Source organism: Mus caroli, chromosome 3, assembly GCF_900094665.2.
Source record: "Mus caroli chromosome 3, CAROLI_EIJ_v1.1, whole genome shotgun sequence".
NCBI classification, from domain to species: domain Eukaryota; kingdom Metazoa; phylum Chordata; class Mammalia; order Rodentia; family Muridae; genus Mus; species Mus caroli.
The window spans coordinates 123,474,492-123,494,563 of record NC_034572.1 but is presented as its reverse complement, the minus strand read 5'-3'; the positions used below and the strand labels follow the sequence as shown (position 1 = coordinate 123,494,563).

At 45.8% G+C, this 20,072-nt stretch overlaps 1 protein-coding gene across 2 annotated transcripts; it reads right to left on the bottom strand.

The window, feature by feature from the left end:
* Positions 1–738: 738 nt before the first annotated feature.
* Positions 739–17,817, bottom strand: Pla2g12a (phospholipase A2 group XIIA). 2 transcript variants are annotated; one of them, XM_021158068.2, is made up of 4 exons: positions 17,491–17,817; positions 7,561–7,637; positions 6,088–6,253; positions 739–1,803 (listed from the first exon to the last, which is right to left on the bottom strand). In XM_021158068.2, exons 1-4 carry the CDS (start codon positions 17,708–17,710, stop codon positions 1,784–1,786), a joined length of 483 nt encoding a protein of 160 aa, XP_021013727.1. In that variant the 5' UTR covers positions 17,711–17,817; the 3' UTR covers positions 739–1,783. The 2 variants fall into 2 exon arrangements, with proteins under 2 accessions (XP_021013727.1, XP_021013726.1); XM_021158067.2 differs by having other exon boundaries at positions 739–1,734.
* Between the last annotated feature and the right edge of the window lie 2,255 nt (positions 17,818–20,072).

The window sequence follows — 20,072 nt, the reverse complement described above, 5'->3', positions numbered from 1 at the left end:
CTGGGAATGACCTGGGTCCTCTGCAAGATTAGTGAGGGCTTGTAATTGCTGAGCCACCTATCCAGCCATATACATATACATATACATATATATACATACATATATACATATATAAAATTTCTGTAACTTTTGAACAATGTAATGCAGTATGTGTAGGAAGATTTTTTCGCCTGTTTCATTCCCCTCCGGAAAGTATCGATTAAGGGCCCCCATGCATTTTTCCTGAAGTCTAGTTTGCCCATGTAGCTGCCAGGCACACCCTTGTTCTTGTCTGATGGAGACACGAGTAACATTAGGGTGCCTTCATCTCACCTTCAAGAGAAGAGATTCCGTTGCATGTAGCGACTCACTGTCAAGGCCAAGAGCACAGCCCTTCCCTCAGCATGAGCTTCCTTCTGCACAGTGCCACCTGTGATGACTGACAAAGAGCCTCTTGCCTCCATGTTCCTTTCTGACACTCCAGGCAGCTTACCCTGTATGCATCACTCCAAAGGTCAGCAGAGCTCAGTGTCTGGGATGGGGAAACCGTCAGTCATTGGCCAACGCAGGTGAGCACTCTGACCATCAAACATTTCCAAGTCCATCGTTTTAAGAGACTGCTACGGTTTTCTAGGATTTGTTTTCACACTTGTTAATTCTCAGTGTAAGTGAGAGAGTCATAAAAGACGGTTCTTTCTACTTCACCTTTCGAATCTTCTTCAATTTCACAATTAAAGACTTGAAAACACTCTCAGGAGATTATCAAGAAGTAAATAGCTTTTATTAAGACCTCCATTAGAAAATGTCAGACTTTTAACACTACTCCAGGATAGAAGATGGGAAATGGGGATGAGGGAGTAACCACAAACTCAGCAGCATATAGCGCACAGATTCATAGAGCTTGGACTTGGCCCGTTAAACCCGTCATTCCTAGAGCTCACAGCACAAGAGGAATGACATTCACTCTAAGCGGTTTGTGAGATAGGAAGCTGGGCTCCTGAATACTGTGCACATCCCAATACTCAGATGTCCTGGGGTGTCTCTCCAGAGAAGTATCAACCGTGATTCCAACTGTACAAGAGATACACACTTGGAAACCTTGTGGTTGTAGGTAACATATTTATACCTATCTTAGTGGGCTTCAGAGAAACAACACATTATCTATAATTAAAATGGAGAAATAATAGTTTTTCCAAGTATAAATGTACATCTGAAATTTCAAAATAAATAATAGTTCTATGGGAAGATTGGCCTGTATTTCAAAATAAAATAATGCTGAAAAGTCCTTACAATGAATTTTACATTTGCTTTCATTTTTATTGTTAAGTACAGCTATGAACACCAAGTCACACGGGCTTAAGCTTTTCTTCCCAGTTTGGGGGAGCCACCAAGACAGCGAGTCTCAGGAAGGCATGCTCTTGATGTCCTGCTCACTGTCCATCTCAAGCATGCTTTCCCTCTGTTTCTGCCTGGCCCCCCACCGTTTTCACTTTGAGGTTTTAAAAAAAGACACAGTATAGAAAGGTCTCAAAGTGACCCGTCGACACAAAACTAAGGCAGCATTAGGCTGTTAAAGCATCGGATCTTTGGCAAGAATGGTCCTCCATTTTTGCCTGCTCTCCAGCAGTCAGGGTCTTTATAGATCTGTTTTTTCTTCATAACGGCACCAGCATGCAGCCCGCTGGCTGTCCAGGTATGGCTTGCAGCCTAAATGGATGACGCTGTCAAAGAGGAGCTCCACCGTTGTCTCACATGCTGCAGGGTAAAGATGTGTCGTCACCACTAGGCAGGTGTCAGGCATCACTCAGCTCCCTCCTCTATCACCTGCTGGAGCACACGGCCACACATATGGCAGCAGGCACACAAACATGCAGCAGGTCAGTGTGTGTGTGTGTGTGTGTGTGCGTGCGTGCATGCATGCACTCAGTTTTAACTATTCAGATAATTTTTTATAGACACATAATCAATCTTTATGAAACACAAATTGTGTCATCAGTGTTAGTTTCCTTTTAACTTAAAGAAGCAATGACAATAAAGATGTCTGACAACCACCGTGCTTACATGGCAGGGGGTAATCTTTTGCTCCAGAATGAGGCTGTACCCTTGGTCTTCATTAACATCAGGGCTCAAGATATGGCTCAGTGCACAAAGGCACCTGCTGCAAGCATGATGCTCTGAATTCCACCCCACGGTGAAGGAGAGAACCATCCTATACACACACACACACCCACACAAGCTACGTCCTCTAACCGTTGCTTGTGTGCTGTGGTATACACACACATACAAACATAATTAAAACAAGCCCCCCCCCCAAAAAAAAAAAAAAAGAAAAAGAAAACCTTTGGAAACCTCACGGCATCACTGTGACCCGTGGCTTCTAAGAACTGGCCGCATGTTATTACAGATGCTCATGCTAAATGGAACCCATTCTCTTTCTTTGACCAATTCTAAAATTGGGCTTTGGGGTGGATGCTCATGGGAATCAAAAGTAGTTACTCCTGGTAGGTTTTTAAAAATTAAAACTAAACAAAGGTTATCAACTACTTCTCCTAAAAAACTTCAGACCTTGGTTCACAGAGCTGAACCAAAAAATAGCTTCCAGCAACCAAGATACGCTTTTCAGATATTCACATCAAGGAAGACCCTTACTCTAAAACTCATCCTTTTCAAGTTCCCCAAACCCTGCGCCATTACAGCCATTACAGCGCCCCGTCGTCTCTGGAGAGCAGCACCTGGCCATGCTTCTGTGTCTATTTTATGTAAGAAGACAAGAAATCCATCCAGCTGTGCCTCAGTTGGCGACTGTAGCCATAAGCACCCTGGTGGGTGTAAGCAGTGACCCCTGGCTCATCTGAGGCGAGAGCTCCTCCTGGCCAGGGCTTCCTGGGTTTCAGAGTCAGAGCTGCAGCATGAGGCCGTCTGGAGCAGTCAACAGACAGAGCACAGGCTCCAGAGTGAGAGAGTGGCCGTCCTCACTTCCCTTCCCTGAGAGACTCTGGGATCCCGTCTGGCACTTGGGGCTTTTGTTAGCATCAAAAGAAAACTTTATTATCTAGCACAGTATTTTAAGGAAAATGAAAAAAAAATGCTAGTTTTCTTTCCTGGCTTTATCTTTGCCACTTATCTTCTGACTTTAGTCTTTGCTTCATAGAAGAAAAAGTCTTAAACATACTCAGACTGAGTTGTGACTTATATTTCCACAGAGATCTCAGTTCCGCTATGACACGGTTGACTGGTAGTTGGGGCTCCAGTGACTTAGCTTTCGTGAGTCATCACCTGCTCTAGGGTGGGACTTTCAGTACAACCGGTACTTTCCAGCCATCATCCATATTCTGTAAGATGCGCCTGTAAATTTACCAGCTCACTAAGCTGGCCCTGGATGGCATCATTTCTATTACCATTGCCCTTGTCACACACAGTAACTGGAGAGTGAGTCCCCATTGCTGGGGTTGTAGGACATGATGAAATCAGGCTGACAGCAGTCTGAGGCTTCTTCCCCGTGCCAGAAGGCGATAGCTTGCTGGGGAACTATTGCCACTGATTTCTGCTTGGCTGTGCCCCTTGGTGTTAATGCCATCAACATGCCATGCAAGACGTGCCCATGGTGCACTATGGGACACTTGTTATGGGGAGAGCCGACTACTTTCTGGTCAGACTTAAGGCCTGTTACATGCGAGGGTACCAAGGCTTAGTATTTAAGACATGGCAAAGCCCTGGGGAAACTGCAGGCTGCACTTGGGAGAGTGTAGTGCCTGTTTTGTTAAACTGCCAATTAAATGTTCATTCTTGTTTATGCCCACATATTTTTGCTGCTGTCTGCGTCCGTCTTGGAGAGAGGCTTATTTTACAGTGATCTCAGAGTCTCATAGCTGGCCAAACACTGAGGATAAGTCTCTGCTGTCATGGCAAAGAGACTCACTGCTCAGAAATAATCAGGTGCGTGCACATACTTACACATATGCACTCACATCCACCTCTCCAAGGCTCAGGGGACATCAAAAAAAAAAAAAAAGGAAAAAAAAGAATAGAAAGAATGTAAGCACTAAAGAAAGGGTGGAGTGTAGGAGAAGCCATTTCCTCTGACCTGACCATCCTCATGGAGAGAGGCCACTGTAGTGACCCACAGAATGCACTGGCATTAAAGTCATGACCATAAATAAGCAAAACAATATAGTGTTAGCCAGGTCTGAGGTCACAGGAGAGGGGCTGTCAGTGTCCCCTCCCTGAGGCTCCAGCCACCTTTCCCATGTGCATCCCGGCTGCTCTTGCTCCTAAGGATGTACGAGTGCACAGGTGGGCAGGAGGCTGGGGCTTCTGGTGGTTGGAAATGCTCAGTCCAGGGAGTGGCAAGATTAGGAGGTGTGGCCTTATTGAAATAGGTTCGGCTCTGTTGGAGGAAGTATGTCACTGTGGGGCAGGCATGGAGACCCTCCTCCTAGCTGCCTGGAAGTCACTCTTCTCCTGTTTGCCTTAGGAACAAGATGTAGAAGAACGTGTCTCCTTCTCCAGCACCAGGTCTGCCTGGACACTACCTTGCTTCCTGCTATGATGACAATGGACTGAATCTCTGAACCTGTAAGCCAGTCCCAATTAAATGTTGTACTGGCTAGTTTTGTGTCAACTTGACACAGCTGGAGTGATCACAGAGAAAGGAGCTTCAGTTGAGGAAATGCCTCCATGAGATACAACTGTAAGGCATTTTCTCAATTAGTGATCAAGTGGGAAAGGCCCCTTGTGGGTGGTGCCATCTCTGGGCTGGTAGTCTTGGGTTCTATAAGAAAGCAAGCTGAGCAAGCCAGGGGAANCAAGCCAATAAAGNACATCCCTCCATGGCCTCTGCATCAGCTCCTGCTNCCTGACCTGCTTGAGTTCCAGTCCTGACTTCTTTCAGTGATGAACAGCAATGTGGAAATATAAGCTGAATAAACCCTTTCCTCCCCAACTGCTTCTTGGTCATGATGTTTGTGCAGGAATAGAAACCCTGACTAAGACAAATGATGTCTGTTTTAAGAGTTTCCTTGGCTATGGTGTCTCTTCACAGCACTGGAAACCCTAACTAAGGCAGGGCTCTAATGAAGCAACCTCCTTAAGTCCTTGTCACCCATGCCAGAGTGGAACTTGAGGTGATGTAGCTTTCTGAGTTGCTTGAGCTCCTGTAGGCACCCTTGATGACCTCACTGGTGCTGGACTTTGATGTAATTGTTTCTTTGGGCTGTTACTGGTGCTCAATCTAGTATGAACATCACTTCTTTACACATCCCCAGGAAAAGCCAAGCAACGTGCAGCCTCCTAATCTGGGGTTAGAGGCACATGAGCCATCAATGTAGCAGCTGCACTACACACTAAAAGTCACTGGTGCTACGACTGTCTGTCTATAGGAATATCTATGTTCCTCTAAGAATTATCTGTTGAAGTCTTAACCTCCAAGGTAAAGAAATTAGGGTAGGAAAGACTCTGGGAAATAACTGGGTCACCGTGGCAGTGCCCTCATGAATGGGATAAGTCACATTAAAAATGGTATAACTTCCAGACATAGCTCAACAGTGAAGGGCTTGTCTAACAAACACTCAAGACACTTCTGTAATCCTCAGTACTGCAACACAACAGAAGTGCAGACAAACAAAACGGAATCCCAGAGACCTGCCTAGTCCTTTTCCCCATGTCTCATGATACAGCTCGAAGGTATGGTCTATAAACCAAGCAGAGAAACTTGCCAGATGATGGCTATTTCTGCCTTCATCATGTAATCCCTAGCCTCCTGAATTATTTGTTGTCTATAACAACCTCAGTTTGTTACACTTTACTACAGCATCCCAAGCGGACTATGACAGCTTGCTTCCAGGCTTCGGCATTTAGTTTCTGAACGAGTAGATCTACATATCTAAGGGAGATGAAGTCCCTTCTCTGCCTCAGATTCTCCTTCTGAACACTTTGCTTTTGTGACCGTGTATAATTTTAGATTACAAAGATGGTCAGTTCGCTCCTCACTGCAGGCAAGCGACACAGCTAGATCATGCCAGTGAATGCCTGTGAGATGCACACTTCTCTCCTGATGTGTTTGCTGCACTATTAGAAGCCATCCGAGCCCAGCCAGCAGGCCACCCTTACCCTGGACGTTCTGAGCTAGTCCGAGCGTCTTCTGCACGTCTCTGCAGATCTTGGAGAGGCAGTACTGGAACTCCTCGTCACAGTCATTCTTGCCTTTCCCGCAGGTCTCATAGCATCTGTCGTGCTGGTTGCAGCACTTGGTCAGGGAAGGGATGCCTATGTTCAGCTGTGAGATGCAGTGGATAGACTGCTGTCAGTAAGATGCAAAGCTCCCGGCATAAGTGACACATTCAAATGGACTCCATAGAAGTAAATGACAACTGTGTAGACAATCCCCAAATCCACAGCTGCCTATAAATGTTTCCTGTGTTAGAATCTTCCTGTTCTCCTACCGATTCCCAGCCATGTAACTGTGTTAGCCATACCCACTCCTCAATTTTGCAGTGTTAAAGTTATGGCAGTAACTTTCACAACTTTTTAACTATCCAAAACACAATGCACAACTGGCTTTCTTTTTTGCTTTATTTAATTAATCATGTGAGGAAGTGTGTGTGTGTGTGTGTGTGTGTGTGTAATAGCGGCCACAGGAAGGCAGCCAGAGGAAGGTGTCTTCCTCTATTGCTGTCAGCCTCACTACCCTGAGACAAATTTTCTCACTGAGCCTGAAGACCACTGTTTCGGCTACACGGATTATCTAGAGAGCTCTGAGGCTCTGCCTGTCTCCATCCCCCAACACTAGGGTCACAGATACATGCAGCCATGCCTGGCTTGTATGTGGACATTGGGGACTCAAACTCAAGGGCTCATGCCTACACAAAAGCACTCCTACTCACTGAGCCATCCCTTTAGCCCCCAAAGCATAGCTTTACAAATAACAAGCCTAAGAACATTAAAAGAAATCTCTAGGACTTTTATGATCTTTGGATTTTCAAATTATTTTATGACCCTTCCTCCAAATAAATGTACTTTCTGTGAAATGCTGCAGAAAATTCTTAAACAATTATAATTCAAATGGTGGCTTGTCTTTTAACTTTAAATATTTTTCCATTTTCAAGAGATACCATTACTTTGAATCTATAACTTAGCTTGAGTTGTTTTAATTAACTCACACAAGCCTGGTGGGCAGGAACTGTTTGTATAAACCCGCCCTGTGCCTGTGGCTCCTGGCTTGTCTGTCTACCCAAGAACAACTGCAGCAATCACTACACTGTGCCTCACTCAGCCCTGGTTCATACAGAAAACCAGCCTCACCCACTTTGTCCCTCCCTAACCAGTATTACTTTGTACTTTAAAATTTCAAGTTATGTTTGTAATAATTAGAAAATATCATTTATGTGATACTTATACAAAATAAAAATTAAGTCATTATTTTAGACCCATTTGATATTGTTTAGTTGTTAAATGTGTTTTATCAGAAAACAATAATAAATGCGATCATTCTAATAAAGTTATTTGTGAGCCTGAGGAAACTTTACTAAAAATATTAGACTAACAGTCACAAAGCTTATCTAAGGAAAAAAAAAAAATATTTACATGAACGCCAAACAGTGGAGAGCCACAGCCATTTGGTGGAGATGGTTTATATCCATAGCGTGGAATAGGCTTCGATCCTATATAAAATACAAATGATGTCATAATTAGTTTTTTAAAAATGAAAGAAATAATATACAAAGGTATGCAACATGCTTGACTAGCCCTGAAGATGTTTAATATTTACTGGACAGAACATAAAGAGTGGTGTATTTATTTTGCTGGGCACTAGAGTGCTTGATCATGGGGTTATTTTCAGTTCATGGAGAATGCAGGGCACACGCGAATGTGCAGCGCATACACAGATGTGAAGCATTCATCAAGGCCATCATATTTATTGACACACACTGTCAGAACAGGCCAAAGCTTATCCTGGACCTCAGAGGACTGCAAGGGTGCACACGATACTGCATCACACACGAGAGAGCAGCCCTGCCTCCTGCACATCCAATGCTGGAGTCTCGCAGGTGAAAACCTGCCAGGCGCGCACTGCGTCCACAGAAAGCTCAATACCCACCAACCAGGAGGTGTTAGCTAAAGCCTAACCTAAGAAAGATTAGGTTAGGCAATGGCTATCTAACACTTTTAAGACACTGCAGGGCACGATAGGACCAGAGAGTCTGCCTCCATTCCCTGCAGCCAACTCTTTCAGGAATGCAGCGAATAAAGAAAGTCTCTTCACAGCAGACCCAGGTCATGGCATTCTGTGAGAATCACCCGAGCAGAAGACTCACACTCAGCAAGGCTTTTCCTAGTGATACTTGTGACCAGCATGGTTTCTAACACACCATGCTATTAGCCTGCCTACTTCATGTACTGTTTGGTTCTCCATACTGAAATGTAAGCTGAGGCACACCTTTCTCTGTTGTACATGCCCCGTGCCTAGTGTGGCTTCTACCCGTAGTTCCATTTTCGACGAATGCTGTTGACAAATGGTCAGATCGATGGGCACTGGGCAGACATAGAAGGTTGCTCCCTATGACATCTGTCACATGTGTTATAAATAAACACTACCACTGTTGACTCTTCCATCTTTGGAGTTTCCTGGGCCTTCATTTACTGACCTACAAACAATGACCACTTCTAGAGTGTTACAGCGCTTTAAAATGTGGCAGCCAGGGCCCATCCAGACCGTCCAGATGGCTTAGCTGGTAAAGCATGTTACCAAGCCTAGCTACCAGAGTTCAACTCCACCCCCAACCCACATGATAAAGAGAACCAGTTCCTGAGAACTGTCCTCTTGACTTCCACACACACCCATATGCATACATCATACACAAATGAATAAATAAACTATAAAACTTAATCATTAAATATGATGATTGAGGCAACAGAAGATTCATTTTAACACAGCTCATGGAAGCTGTATCTCAGGGCTAAACTATCAAATGGCAGCAATAATAAAAAGAAAAGAAAAAAGGACTTCCTAACATTGAGCTTTTAAAATATCTACTCCTAGCTGGGTGTGGTGTTACAGGCCTTTAATCTCAGCACTCAGGAGACAGGGGCAGATAGATCTGAGTTCAAGTCCAGCCTCATTGACATTGTGAGTTCCAGGACAGTCAGGGCTACACAGAAAGACCCTGTCTCAAAAAATATATATATATGTATATATATATACATATATATATATTTATATAAATATATACCTACATGTAGAATTTCAGCATTTCCGCATCTCTGTTATTAAGGTTTTAGACTTATTACAGGATTGTTGAGTTCTATTTTGTAAGAGTTACTTCATCATCTGCCACTGTTTAATAAGCTTTACATCTAGAGCTATCTGCCCAGTATGACCTGGAATCATACACTTGAGCACAGATATTAATCTGAACTGAGGCAAGCAGCACCTCACTGTAGATGAGTCCCCTCTAGCAGCAGGCATGGTGTTAACCCAGCCTTTGGAAGCCCACTCAGCCAGCTGTGACTCTGTTTAAGTGAAGTGTTAGCTAGCTTACTGTTCCCACGGGACTGTCATGAAAAATACACATTTTTGTCTGTGGTTTAAAGCCCTGCGTAAGAAGGCAGATGCCTTAGTTTATTGTTTGTTTGTTTTGTGGTGCTGGGGATTGACTGAACTCAGGGCCTTGCAAATGTGAGGGCCGACCTCTAGCACTAGGCTACACCCCCAGCCCAGGCTGACTCCTGTTGCTAATATCACAAGGGCCAAGGCAGTTTTTTAAAGAAGGTTTATTTGGGCTCATATAACGGATCCAAAGTCCAGGAGTTGAATCTGGCTGCGGCTTTCTCGCTGGCTTCATCCTCTCAAAGATCAAAGCATCACGGGAGTAGAGACCAGAGTGAGAGAAAGCAGCCAAACTGGCTTTCCTGCAAACCCAGTCACAAGACAACCCTATTGATTCATGAAGTAGACACATTTCAGACAATGATCAATTCATGAGGGCAGAGTCCTCTGCACCTCCTAAAGGTTGCACCTCTTAGTACTGCATCTTTTCATGGAGATGAAATTTCAGTTTTGGAGGGGAGAAGCCATACTCAAACCATAGCAGGAAGAAAGGCTAAACTGGCAAAGCATTCTTGGGAAAGTCTGCAGTTCCTTCCACATTAGTATAAAGCTGTCTCTTGAGCCGGTTTAAACAGAGAGTGATTTCAAACAGTCACAAACCTCTAGTTCAGCGGTTCTCAAACTGTGCGCCCCGACTCCTTTGGAGCTGACTGGCTTTTCCACCCGGGTCACACATCAGATAGTCTTCATATCAGACATTCACATTATGATGCAGAACAGTGGCAAAATTACAAAAAAACCTTATGGTTGGGGTCATCCCAACCTGAGGAACTGCATTAAAGGGTCACAGCATTAGGAAGGTCAAGAACCACGGCTCTAGAGATATATATAAATCAACGAGCCAGACCATTAATCATCTTTTTAAAAAGCACTACAAATACACTATAGCGTGTTCAAACCTGGAAAGAGGGTATGTACTATATATAGTGTTTCAGGTTAACAACTGTTTTAAATTCAGAAGCATATCACCTGAAAACCCGTCAGGAAGCTGATGGACAACAGGCTTATTATTTTAAAACGACAGCATGCCCAGTGTTTCTGCTTGCTCGATGACAGGTACATTCCCCTTCCCACCTACAAGTCTGCAGACTTCTGGCGCCATTCATGTCCAAACGTTATCACCCCTAGACAGCTGATACAAAGCAAGGAGGTGTGTGCGCTTCTAATAGCCGCTTATCTGTCTGGGTTTTTTTTTTTTTTCCTTTTTAAAACTAGGAATGTATTTCATTTCCTGTTCATACAACAGCTCTTCCATCTTCCCTTCCCTTTGTACCTGATCTCTCTTCATTTCCAAGCTGTAGATATGCTCCCTGGCATCGTGACTGTAGTAACAGTGCCATAACCTAGGGATGAGAGCATCCACCACAGGCACAGACACTTTCTTCATAGGAGATACTGTTAAGCCAATGAAGTTAGAAAAAGATACCAAGTAACCATGAGCACCATGGAGCCGCAGAGGACTGGGGGCAAAGATGGTAGAGAAAGTCCACAGGTAAAAGGAGAGAGTGAAGGTGTAGAGCAGCCATGTGAGCCGTGCATGTGTGTCCTGCAGAGGGAGGGTGGTGACACTGAGTAACAAAGATCTGTCCCTTAACTGGGCTGTCTGGTCTGGCCTCAGTGGGAGAGGATGTGCCTAGTCCTGTAGTGAGTTGAGGTGTCAGGCTGGGTTGGTAGCCAGAGGGAACCTCACCCTTCTTAAAGATGAAGGGGAGGGAGGGGTGGGGAGGGGCCATGTGATGGGAGTGGGGGATGTACTGGGAGGAGGGGTGACTGTGAGTGGGATGTAAAGCGATAAATACATAAATTAATAGGGAAAAAAGATCCATCCCTACCTTTTATGAAACACTGGAAAGAATGTTGAAATAAACGCTGGTAACGGACTCCCTACCATCACACTGAAAGGGGCATGGGCTGGTAGGTTTTGTCAGTTTGGGGTTCCTTTAGAACAACCAACTGATGTCTCTCCTCTCAAACACCTCCAAGCTGGCCCCATCTAGATAGAGCATCTTCCCTTCTGATACCAAGCTTGGCTGTTTTTCTGATGGTTATGAACCACGTTAGCATGACTGTTTTGTCTCCTTTCCCTTCCCTAGAAGATGCCTAGCACACAGTGAGCGCCTAAGAAATTACTAGGTATGAGAAATACTCTGCCAAAATTAAGATGTTCTCTTTCCATAGAATGAGCAAATAAACCCACCACGAACGGCAGAAGTAACTGCTTTGCTGAAACAGTTCAGGGTTTTAAAGTTCTAAACTCACCTTTATACTGAAGGTATAAAGGCTGGCTCCTCAGGCAAAAAGCTCTTGCCCTACAAACCTGAAAACCTGAGTTTGGGCCCCAGATTCCGCAGTGAAAAAAGAGAACTACTTCCCAAAAGCTGTCCACTGAGCAACCACACACGCAGACCACGGCATGGCCCTGTGTACTTTCTCCCTCTTGCTCTCTCTGCCCCCACTCTAATAAAATTAAATACATGGACACACACTCAATAAGTAAGATTAACTTTAAAGCATAATTACTTAGAACAAATCATATATAAAGCTGCTTATTTAAGAAAAAATGTTAAAGTTTTAACGTCCAGCGTCTCTTAACAGCACGTATAACAATATTTTAAATAATGTTAGTACATAATTTGGCACCTGAATCAGCTAAGTATTTATTTTATAAGTGTTTGTGTGTTTTGCCTGCACGTACGTATGTTCGTCACATTCGTAAATACTCAGGTGCCAAATTATGTACTGACATCATTTAAAATATTGTTATACGTGGTGTTTAAGTGGTGTTAAGAGACGCTCAACATTAAAACTTTTAACATTTCTCCTATTACCAGCCTTTACAAAGCAAACGGAAGCTCATTTGGAAGAAACACAATTAGGAGTCAAACCACAATATCATGATGTACTGTGGCCACAGCACATAAGAACCACTGACAAAAGTGGCTGGCTTCTTAGTGTCTTCTCCTCTCTCTCTGCAGTCAAAACCTAAGCATTTACAGGAATTGAGACACTGGCTATCATCCTCTTTCCCCTCCCTCTCCCCTTCAAACTGAGTTTTTCTGAATTTGATATAAATACTCTCAAACAGGCTCTGTCATTTCACCTGGAAGAACATGCAGCAGGTGAGACTCTCAGAGGGTGGCAAGGGTGGCGGCGGTGTCATGCAAAGATCTTACCACCGTGTAAGTAGGGCATCAACTAAGGGTACCACTAAACTTAACACTTGAGACTTAACCCATTCATCTCCATGTGGCTCTGAGAATAACTGCTTTCCTTAGACCAGTGGTTCTCAACCTTCCTAATGCTGTGACCCTTCATGTTGTGGTGAACCCCAACCCTAAAATTATTTTCGTTGCTACTTCATAACCGTACTTTTGCTACTGTTGTGAACTGTAATGTGAATATCTGATAGGCAGGATATCTGATGTGTGACCCCTGTGGGGTTGAGACCCACAGGTTGAGAACCTCTGCTCTAGGTCATTCATTTCCTGTTTTCCTCAGATGGCCCAGTATCTTCATTCTTAGGATTTCTAGAAGCCGATGGCTTCCTTCCCTCTTCACTGAAAAATAGTTAATCAAAACCCACTCACCTAACGCCGGTGCCCACATCCTACCTCTACCCTAGTAACAGGGTGTGTTACCTGCTCCTGGCCAGCCCCTCCCTTTGCACACTTAGAAACTACACTTCTCAGGTACAAAAAGACACGACTCCAGTATTCCCTCCTCCTATCACCTCCACTACCGACTCTGCCTTAGTGACAATTACTGTCAAAATCTTCATTCATTCACGTTATACCTCAAATCCAACCGTCTCTCATCACCCCAACTCCTGCCAACTCAATGCAAAATCAGTGCCACCTTTCTGTCTGGACTCTTAAGATTTATTTATTTACTTATTTATATGAGTACACTGTAGCTGTCTCCAGAGATTGATTGATTGATTGATTGATATGAGTACACTGTAGCTGTCTCCAGACCCACCAGAAGAGGGCATCCCACTACAGACAGGATTACAGATGGTTGTGAGCCACCAAGTCGTTGCTGGGAATTGAACTCAGGACCTCTGAAAGATCAGTCAGTGCTTTTAACCACTGAGCCACCTCTCCAGCCCTTGTCTGGGCTCTTGAACACAGCAGCCTGGCTCCATTCTGGCTACCCTGCCTCCACTAACGCTCAATTCTCAATATAGCACTTAGATCCTCCTGCTAACACATATATCACTAGAGGAATGAACAACTTATTCAAAATTCTAAAAAACACTTTAGAACCTACTTTCTTCTATTTTTCAACAGAAATGAAAACTGTGTCTCACTTCCTTTCCTTTGAGATCAGGGAGGAAGGAAGTGAAGCTGGCCCAGGTGAGTAATGATGACCATTATGCCACGATAACCCGAGTTCAAATCCCTAGCACCCAGATAAAGAGCTGAGGAAGATGAGTGTGTGCTTATAACCCCAGTGTTGGGGGGCAAGAGAGACAGGCAGATCCCAGAAGCTCAGTGGCCAGCCAGATCAGTGAGCTTTTGTAGAGAACAAAAGAAAAAGTCACTCAGCATTCTCTCTTGGCCTCTGTATGTGTACAACCAAACACCCACATGCATGCCTCTCTCACCAGACAGACAGACAGAGAGAGAGAGAGAGAGAGAGAGAGAGAGAGAGAGAGAGAGAGAGAGAAGGAGCTGGCTAAATGGCAAACATAAAATGTGTTCCCATAAAAATTTGCGGAAGCCAGGCAGTGGTGGTGCACACCTTTAATCCCAGCACTTGGGAGACAGAGGCAGGTGGATTTCTGAGTTAGAGGTCAGCCTGATCTGCAGAGTGAGTTCCAGGACAGCCATTCGCAGAGAAACCCTGTCTCAAAAAACAAAAACAAAAACAAAAAACAAAACAAAAACAAAAAAATCCAAAAAAAAAAAAAAAAAAAAAAACTTCAGGGAGGGGCTGGAGAGATGACTCAGTGGTTAAGAGCACTGACTGCTCTTCCAGAGGTCCTGAGTTCAATTCCCAGCAGCCACATGGTGGCTCACAACCATCTGTAATAGGTTAAGATGTCCCCTTCTGGTGTGTCTGAAGACAGCTACAGTGTACATGTATGCATACAATAAATAATTCTTTTTTAAAAAGCCAAAACTCCAGATAACTCTCATTAAGGCATCTTTTCCCATCAGAGGAAAGATGAGCCAAAGGGAACAAGTACCAGAACACCGGGCTCAGGGAAGGGAGGTTACAGGAAGTGCAGACATTTGTTGCCTTCAGCAGCTCTTGCCTTACCCAGGAGATTGGTAACAAAGAGTAGCAAGTGAAGGGAGGTTTGAAACAACCTTTTCGTGGGAACAGCATAGCTCTGAGATGTTCTCAGTGTTAACAACTCTACTGCTGGCGCTCACAAGCTGTCTATAAAGACTGCACGTTTCAAGTCACCCTTGTGTCTGTAAATAACAGCTGCATCTTTCCACTGCCACAGGCAGAAACCCTCAGTCACCGTGACTGGCTTCCTATGAGCCCGTGTGTGCCCTCAGGAAATGTGTCCTCATTGTTCCATGCTGGAACATTCTTTCCCTGATTACCACAGAGCACTCCTCTTACTTCCAATCCTGAGACCTTCTTCTTCTTCTGTCCTGGAACAGCCTACAGGAAAGGCAAATGGCTCCCAGTACTTCCCAGGACCACTGTGGTAGTCTCTCATTTCTTGTGTCCAGATGTGCTGACTGCTTCTCTGCATCAGAACACAAGCTCCAGGGACAGGGATCTTATCTGCCACTGCAGAATCCCCCACCTTCCAACGGCTGACACACAGTCAAGACTAATGTTTGCGTAATGGTCAGGAGTGAAGTTAGAACTTGTGCCTCCAGGGTCCCCAATGAAGGAACTACAGGAAGGACCCAAGGGGCTGAAGGGGTTTGCAGCCCCATAGGAGGAACAACAATATGAACCAACCAGTACCCTCAGAGCTCCCAGGGACTAAACCACCAGCCAAAGAAAACACATGGTGGGACTCGTGTCTCTAGCTGCATATGTAGCAGAGGATGGCCTAGTTGGTCATCAATGGGAGGAGAGGCCCTTGGTCCTGTGAAGGCTCGATGCCCCAGTGTAGGGGAAGGCCTGGACCAGGAAGCAGGAGTAGATGGGTTAGGGAGCAGGGAGAAGAGGGAGGGGATAGGGGATTTCTGGAGGGGAAACTAGGAAAGGGGATAACATTTAAAATGTAAATAAAGAAAATATCTAATAAAAAAAAAAGAACTTTTGCCTTAGCAAAGTTATCATTTACTCCTTGTTACCCACGGCACCCCACTAATACAGCTCACAAAAACAAAATATTGTACAGGAAGAAAATATTCTTTTTGGTGTGTATCGGTGGAAGGTTTTAGGCCTAAGTTTTGGAGGCAAATGGAGATCTCTAGAATGAATTCAATGGAATGTTCTTTATATTATCATAAAGGTGGAGGCTATCTGTAGACTTATAAGCTGCAGGGACGTCACAGGTTTACAGGAGAGACTTTTTTAAAATTAAGTTTACCAACTCTGCAATCAGGGTTTCTCACTAAAGTCATGAATTTCCCTATTATTTTCAGCTGGTAGCCTTGGCTAATCTCATAAGAAACTTGATTTTACAAGTTCTATCCTAACATTCTGAATTGCCAAACAGAAACCTCATCCCACCCCTCAAAATACACACACACACACACACACACACACACACATATCGAATGCTTTAAAGAAAAAAAAAAACCACTAAAACAACAACAAAAACCCTCACTCAAATCACTGCCTTGAGTGCTGATTTTATGACTATTCACGCTGCCAATGACACAAGTTCTCAGATTCAAACAGAATGTTTAAAAACAATGAAAGGAGTGAGCAGACAAACTCTAATATTGACAGAGAATAAGGAAGAGAGGCCAGTGATACCCAAGAAAGATACAAGGCGGACAAGATGGCTTGTGTCTGTCATCCAAAACCTGGGAGGCCAAGGAACAGGAGTTCAAGGTCAGTCTCAATTACATATCAACTTCAATGCCAGCATGGGCTACCTGAGACCCTGTCTCAAAAATCAAAGCAAACCAAAACTGCAAGTCTTAGATTGTTTTCTAGAAGTTAGGGAACTTTTTCAATGCAGTATACCTCCCTCAAAAACCAAGGACACCAGAAATCTATACAAAAGCCACAATTTCTTTTACCCAGCTTTGCAGGTGAACAAACAAAACGGCACTTAACACCAACTGATGGCTTTTAAATTGTCGTTTGGCTTTCTATGTTTAGCTGAACCAATTACATGGTGCGTGTGTGCGCGCCTGTGCGTGACCGCACGTGCTAAACTCAGTCTGTCCCACTTCCCTCCCAGCTTTTTCCCGTACATCAGAAAGTTCTTAGGCAACTTTGTGCAGTGGCGGGGAGAGAGGGCGAGAAGCTCAGATGCAAAGGAGAGTAGAGTGCAGAGTGCGCACTCAGGTGACCTCTCACATTTGTTCCCAGCTTGCTCAATCCCAAGGACAGCACGCTCCAAGCACTGCTCATTCTTTCCACACCCGAGGACGCAGTCAATGCCTGTCTGGCGTCTGTTCCCCTAATCCCCCTGTCCCCCACTTGTCCTTCCATCCCGATTCCCTGTCCCCGCCCCCCCCTGCTCCGCAAGTGTCCCCCGCCCCATCAACCTGCCCCACACGTACCCCTCCATCTTCTAGCCCCACACTTGTGCCCCATCCACCTGCCCCACACTTGTTCATCTACCTGTTACACACACACACACACACACACACACACACACATCCCCCTGCCCGGCACCAGTCCCTTTATTTTCTCGCTCCATACCCGTCCCCATCCACTTGCCTGGCTCGGCTTCTCGCATTCCCCCTCTCCGGGCACTGTCCCTCCTCCATCCCCCTGCCACCCCGCGCCCCCTTGTCGCGGCTCACCGTCGCTGCACTTGTACTGGCAGAGCCCGTCCTCTCCGCCCAGCAGGTCCAGCGCGGCGTTGAGGTACGTGTCTATCTTGTGGATGCCGTTGCGGATGGTCTTGAGGGTGGCCCTCCAGTCGGTGGTCTGGTCCTGTTCCTGCCCGCGCGCAGTGGCCAGCAGCAGCAGCAGGAGGAGGAGCGCGGGGCCCCGGGCGGGCGCGGGCCGCGGAGTCACCATCTGCGGGGCCGGCGCGGCCGGGCTGGGCAGCGGCGCGCGCTCCGGCTCCGGCTCAGGCCCCGGCCTCCTCCGCGCTCGCGAGCTCGCGCCCCGTCACTGAGCTGCGCCGAACGGTGGGCCGCCCGGGCACGCGCGCCGCCGCCCACACTGCGCATGCGCCTGAGCGTGGGAGCCTCATTGCCCACGTGGTCTCCGGAACGCTCCCGTAGCTTATGGTCCTGACGGTCCTACCTCTGTGGAGTCTTAAAAACGCCTTGCCCGTGCCCTAGATAAACATAGTCATTGCTTTGGTTTAACACCACAGTGAATTGGTTTTGTTTTGTTTTGTTTTGTTTTGTTTTGTATTGTTTTTCAAGACTGGGTCTCTGCGTAGCCCTGGTTGTCCTGGAATTCACTCTGTAGACAAGGCTGGCCTCGAACTCCGAGATCCGCCTGCTGGGATTAAAGGCGTGCGCCACCGCCTCCCAGCTCCTAGTGAAGTTTGTTTGCTTGCTTGTTTTACAAAGCTCTCCTGTTTACCGAGGCACCATAATTTATAGCGACTCCAGTAGCACAGCCTCCCTTGGGCTCAGCAGTCCCAGCCTTTATTGGAGAAGGCCTGTGGTCCAGCGTAGAGAATTGTTTGAACACGGGCCTACCAAGCCTGGATTTGCCTCACCCTTTGATCAGCCGCAGTCCTAGCAGCACAGCATGGTCTGAGGGTTGTTGAAGATGGAACTCTGCACAATCTGCCAGAGCACTTCCTCCATTGCTTCTAATTCCAAGGAAGGAGAAGTTCGCAGTTATCCCTCCTTAAAATTCTAAATCCTGTAGAGAAAAGGCTAATCACCGATTAGGCAGAGGAGAGGGAGGCAGGAGTGTGTCTTCCGAAGCGGGACAAATGTGGAAAAGTTACCTGGGACCAGCCCTCAGTTAATTTTTCTGAGACAGAGTCTTGGCCTGTAGCTCAGGCTGCCCTCCAACTTGCCTTGAACACACTATCCTCTCAAGTGCTAGGATCTTGGCGCCAAGCCTCTCTCTTTTCTATTTCTTTACACATTTACATCTTGCTGAATGAATGTCTTTTACCTTAACAATAGCCTGTGCTCTGAGGACAGGGGTTGCCGCGTGTCTCTCTGGGGATTATGTTCTCAAATGCCAGATTCTTTGGCACCTTTTCTGGTCTATTGCACACGGATGCAATAACACGACTGGTTAAACCGGATTCAGTTCCTCACTTCTCTTTATGATCTGCCATCCATGGCCACAGCAGTCTCCTCATAATTAAAATAAAATCTCACCATTGCCACAGACTCAGATACCCCTCCCCGGTACCCTGTCGTCATCAGTTTTGTCCCCGGACACTGTATTTTCTCTCCTTGACCCATCTAGAACCAGGGGCATTCTCCTTCCCCAAGGTGGCTTCTGTCTTCTTCAGTCTCCCTTGGAACAGTCTGGGATCTCCTGTCTTCCATATCTCATGTCAGCCCTCCACCCTCCCCTGCCTCTTCCTCCCTGCCTCCCATTTGGACTTTAATTCTTCAGTGGTTTCAAGTCTTGGGCATGAGGCTACACCCAGCTTGTCCTTTTCTCTGATGCACCCTGGGTACCAGGACATGGAGCTGCTCTCCATCCTGTGTGTGGGAGGCCCCTCAAGCTGCGAGGCCTTTGGAAAGCTGCTTGGGAACCTCTTCTGTGACTCATTTTCTTCCCTGTTGCTGTGAGAAAGTACTCTGACAAAAGCAACGCTAAGAGCCAGTGAGAAAGCTCAGCGTTTGCTACATGAGCCTAATAGCCTCTTGGTACCTGGGATCCGCAGTGGAAGGAGAGAAGGGAGTTCCCCCAAGTTGTCCTCAGACGTCTATGTGTACATACAAACACATCATCATTGTCATCATCGAAGCCGCCAGCAGCCACGGGTTCCTGGGTTCCTGAAAGGAAAGCTGGGGATGGATGGGAAGGACAGCGAGAGAAATAACGAGCCAAGACAAAGTTCTCTGATCAAGGCTCAATCTTTAATGCACGGCACTGAACACATATGGGAGAACCTAAGGACCCATCCCTTTGTTTCATCTGGGTTCTGTTGCTTGTTTCAGCTGGATTGAATTACAAAGTAGGCTCTTCAGCAGCTCAGCAGCGGGCAGTTCTCAGTTCTCTGGCAGGAAGACTTAAATGTAGCAAAGCCAGACTCCTGGCTCCAGTGTCTGAGGAGGTTTCTTTAGGCTGGGGGAAGGATGATGAAAAAGAAGGAGAAGGAGAATGAGGAGGGGGGAGGAGGAGGAGGAGGAGGAAAAGAAGAAGAAGAAGAAGAAGAAGAAGAAGAAGAAGAAGAAGAAGAAGAAGAAGAAGAAGAAGAAGAAGAAGAAGAAGAAGAAGAAGAAGA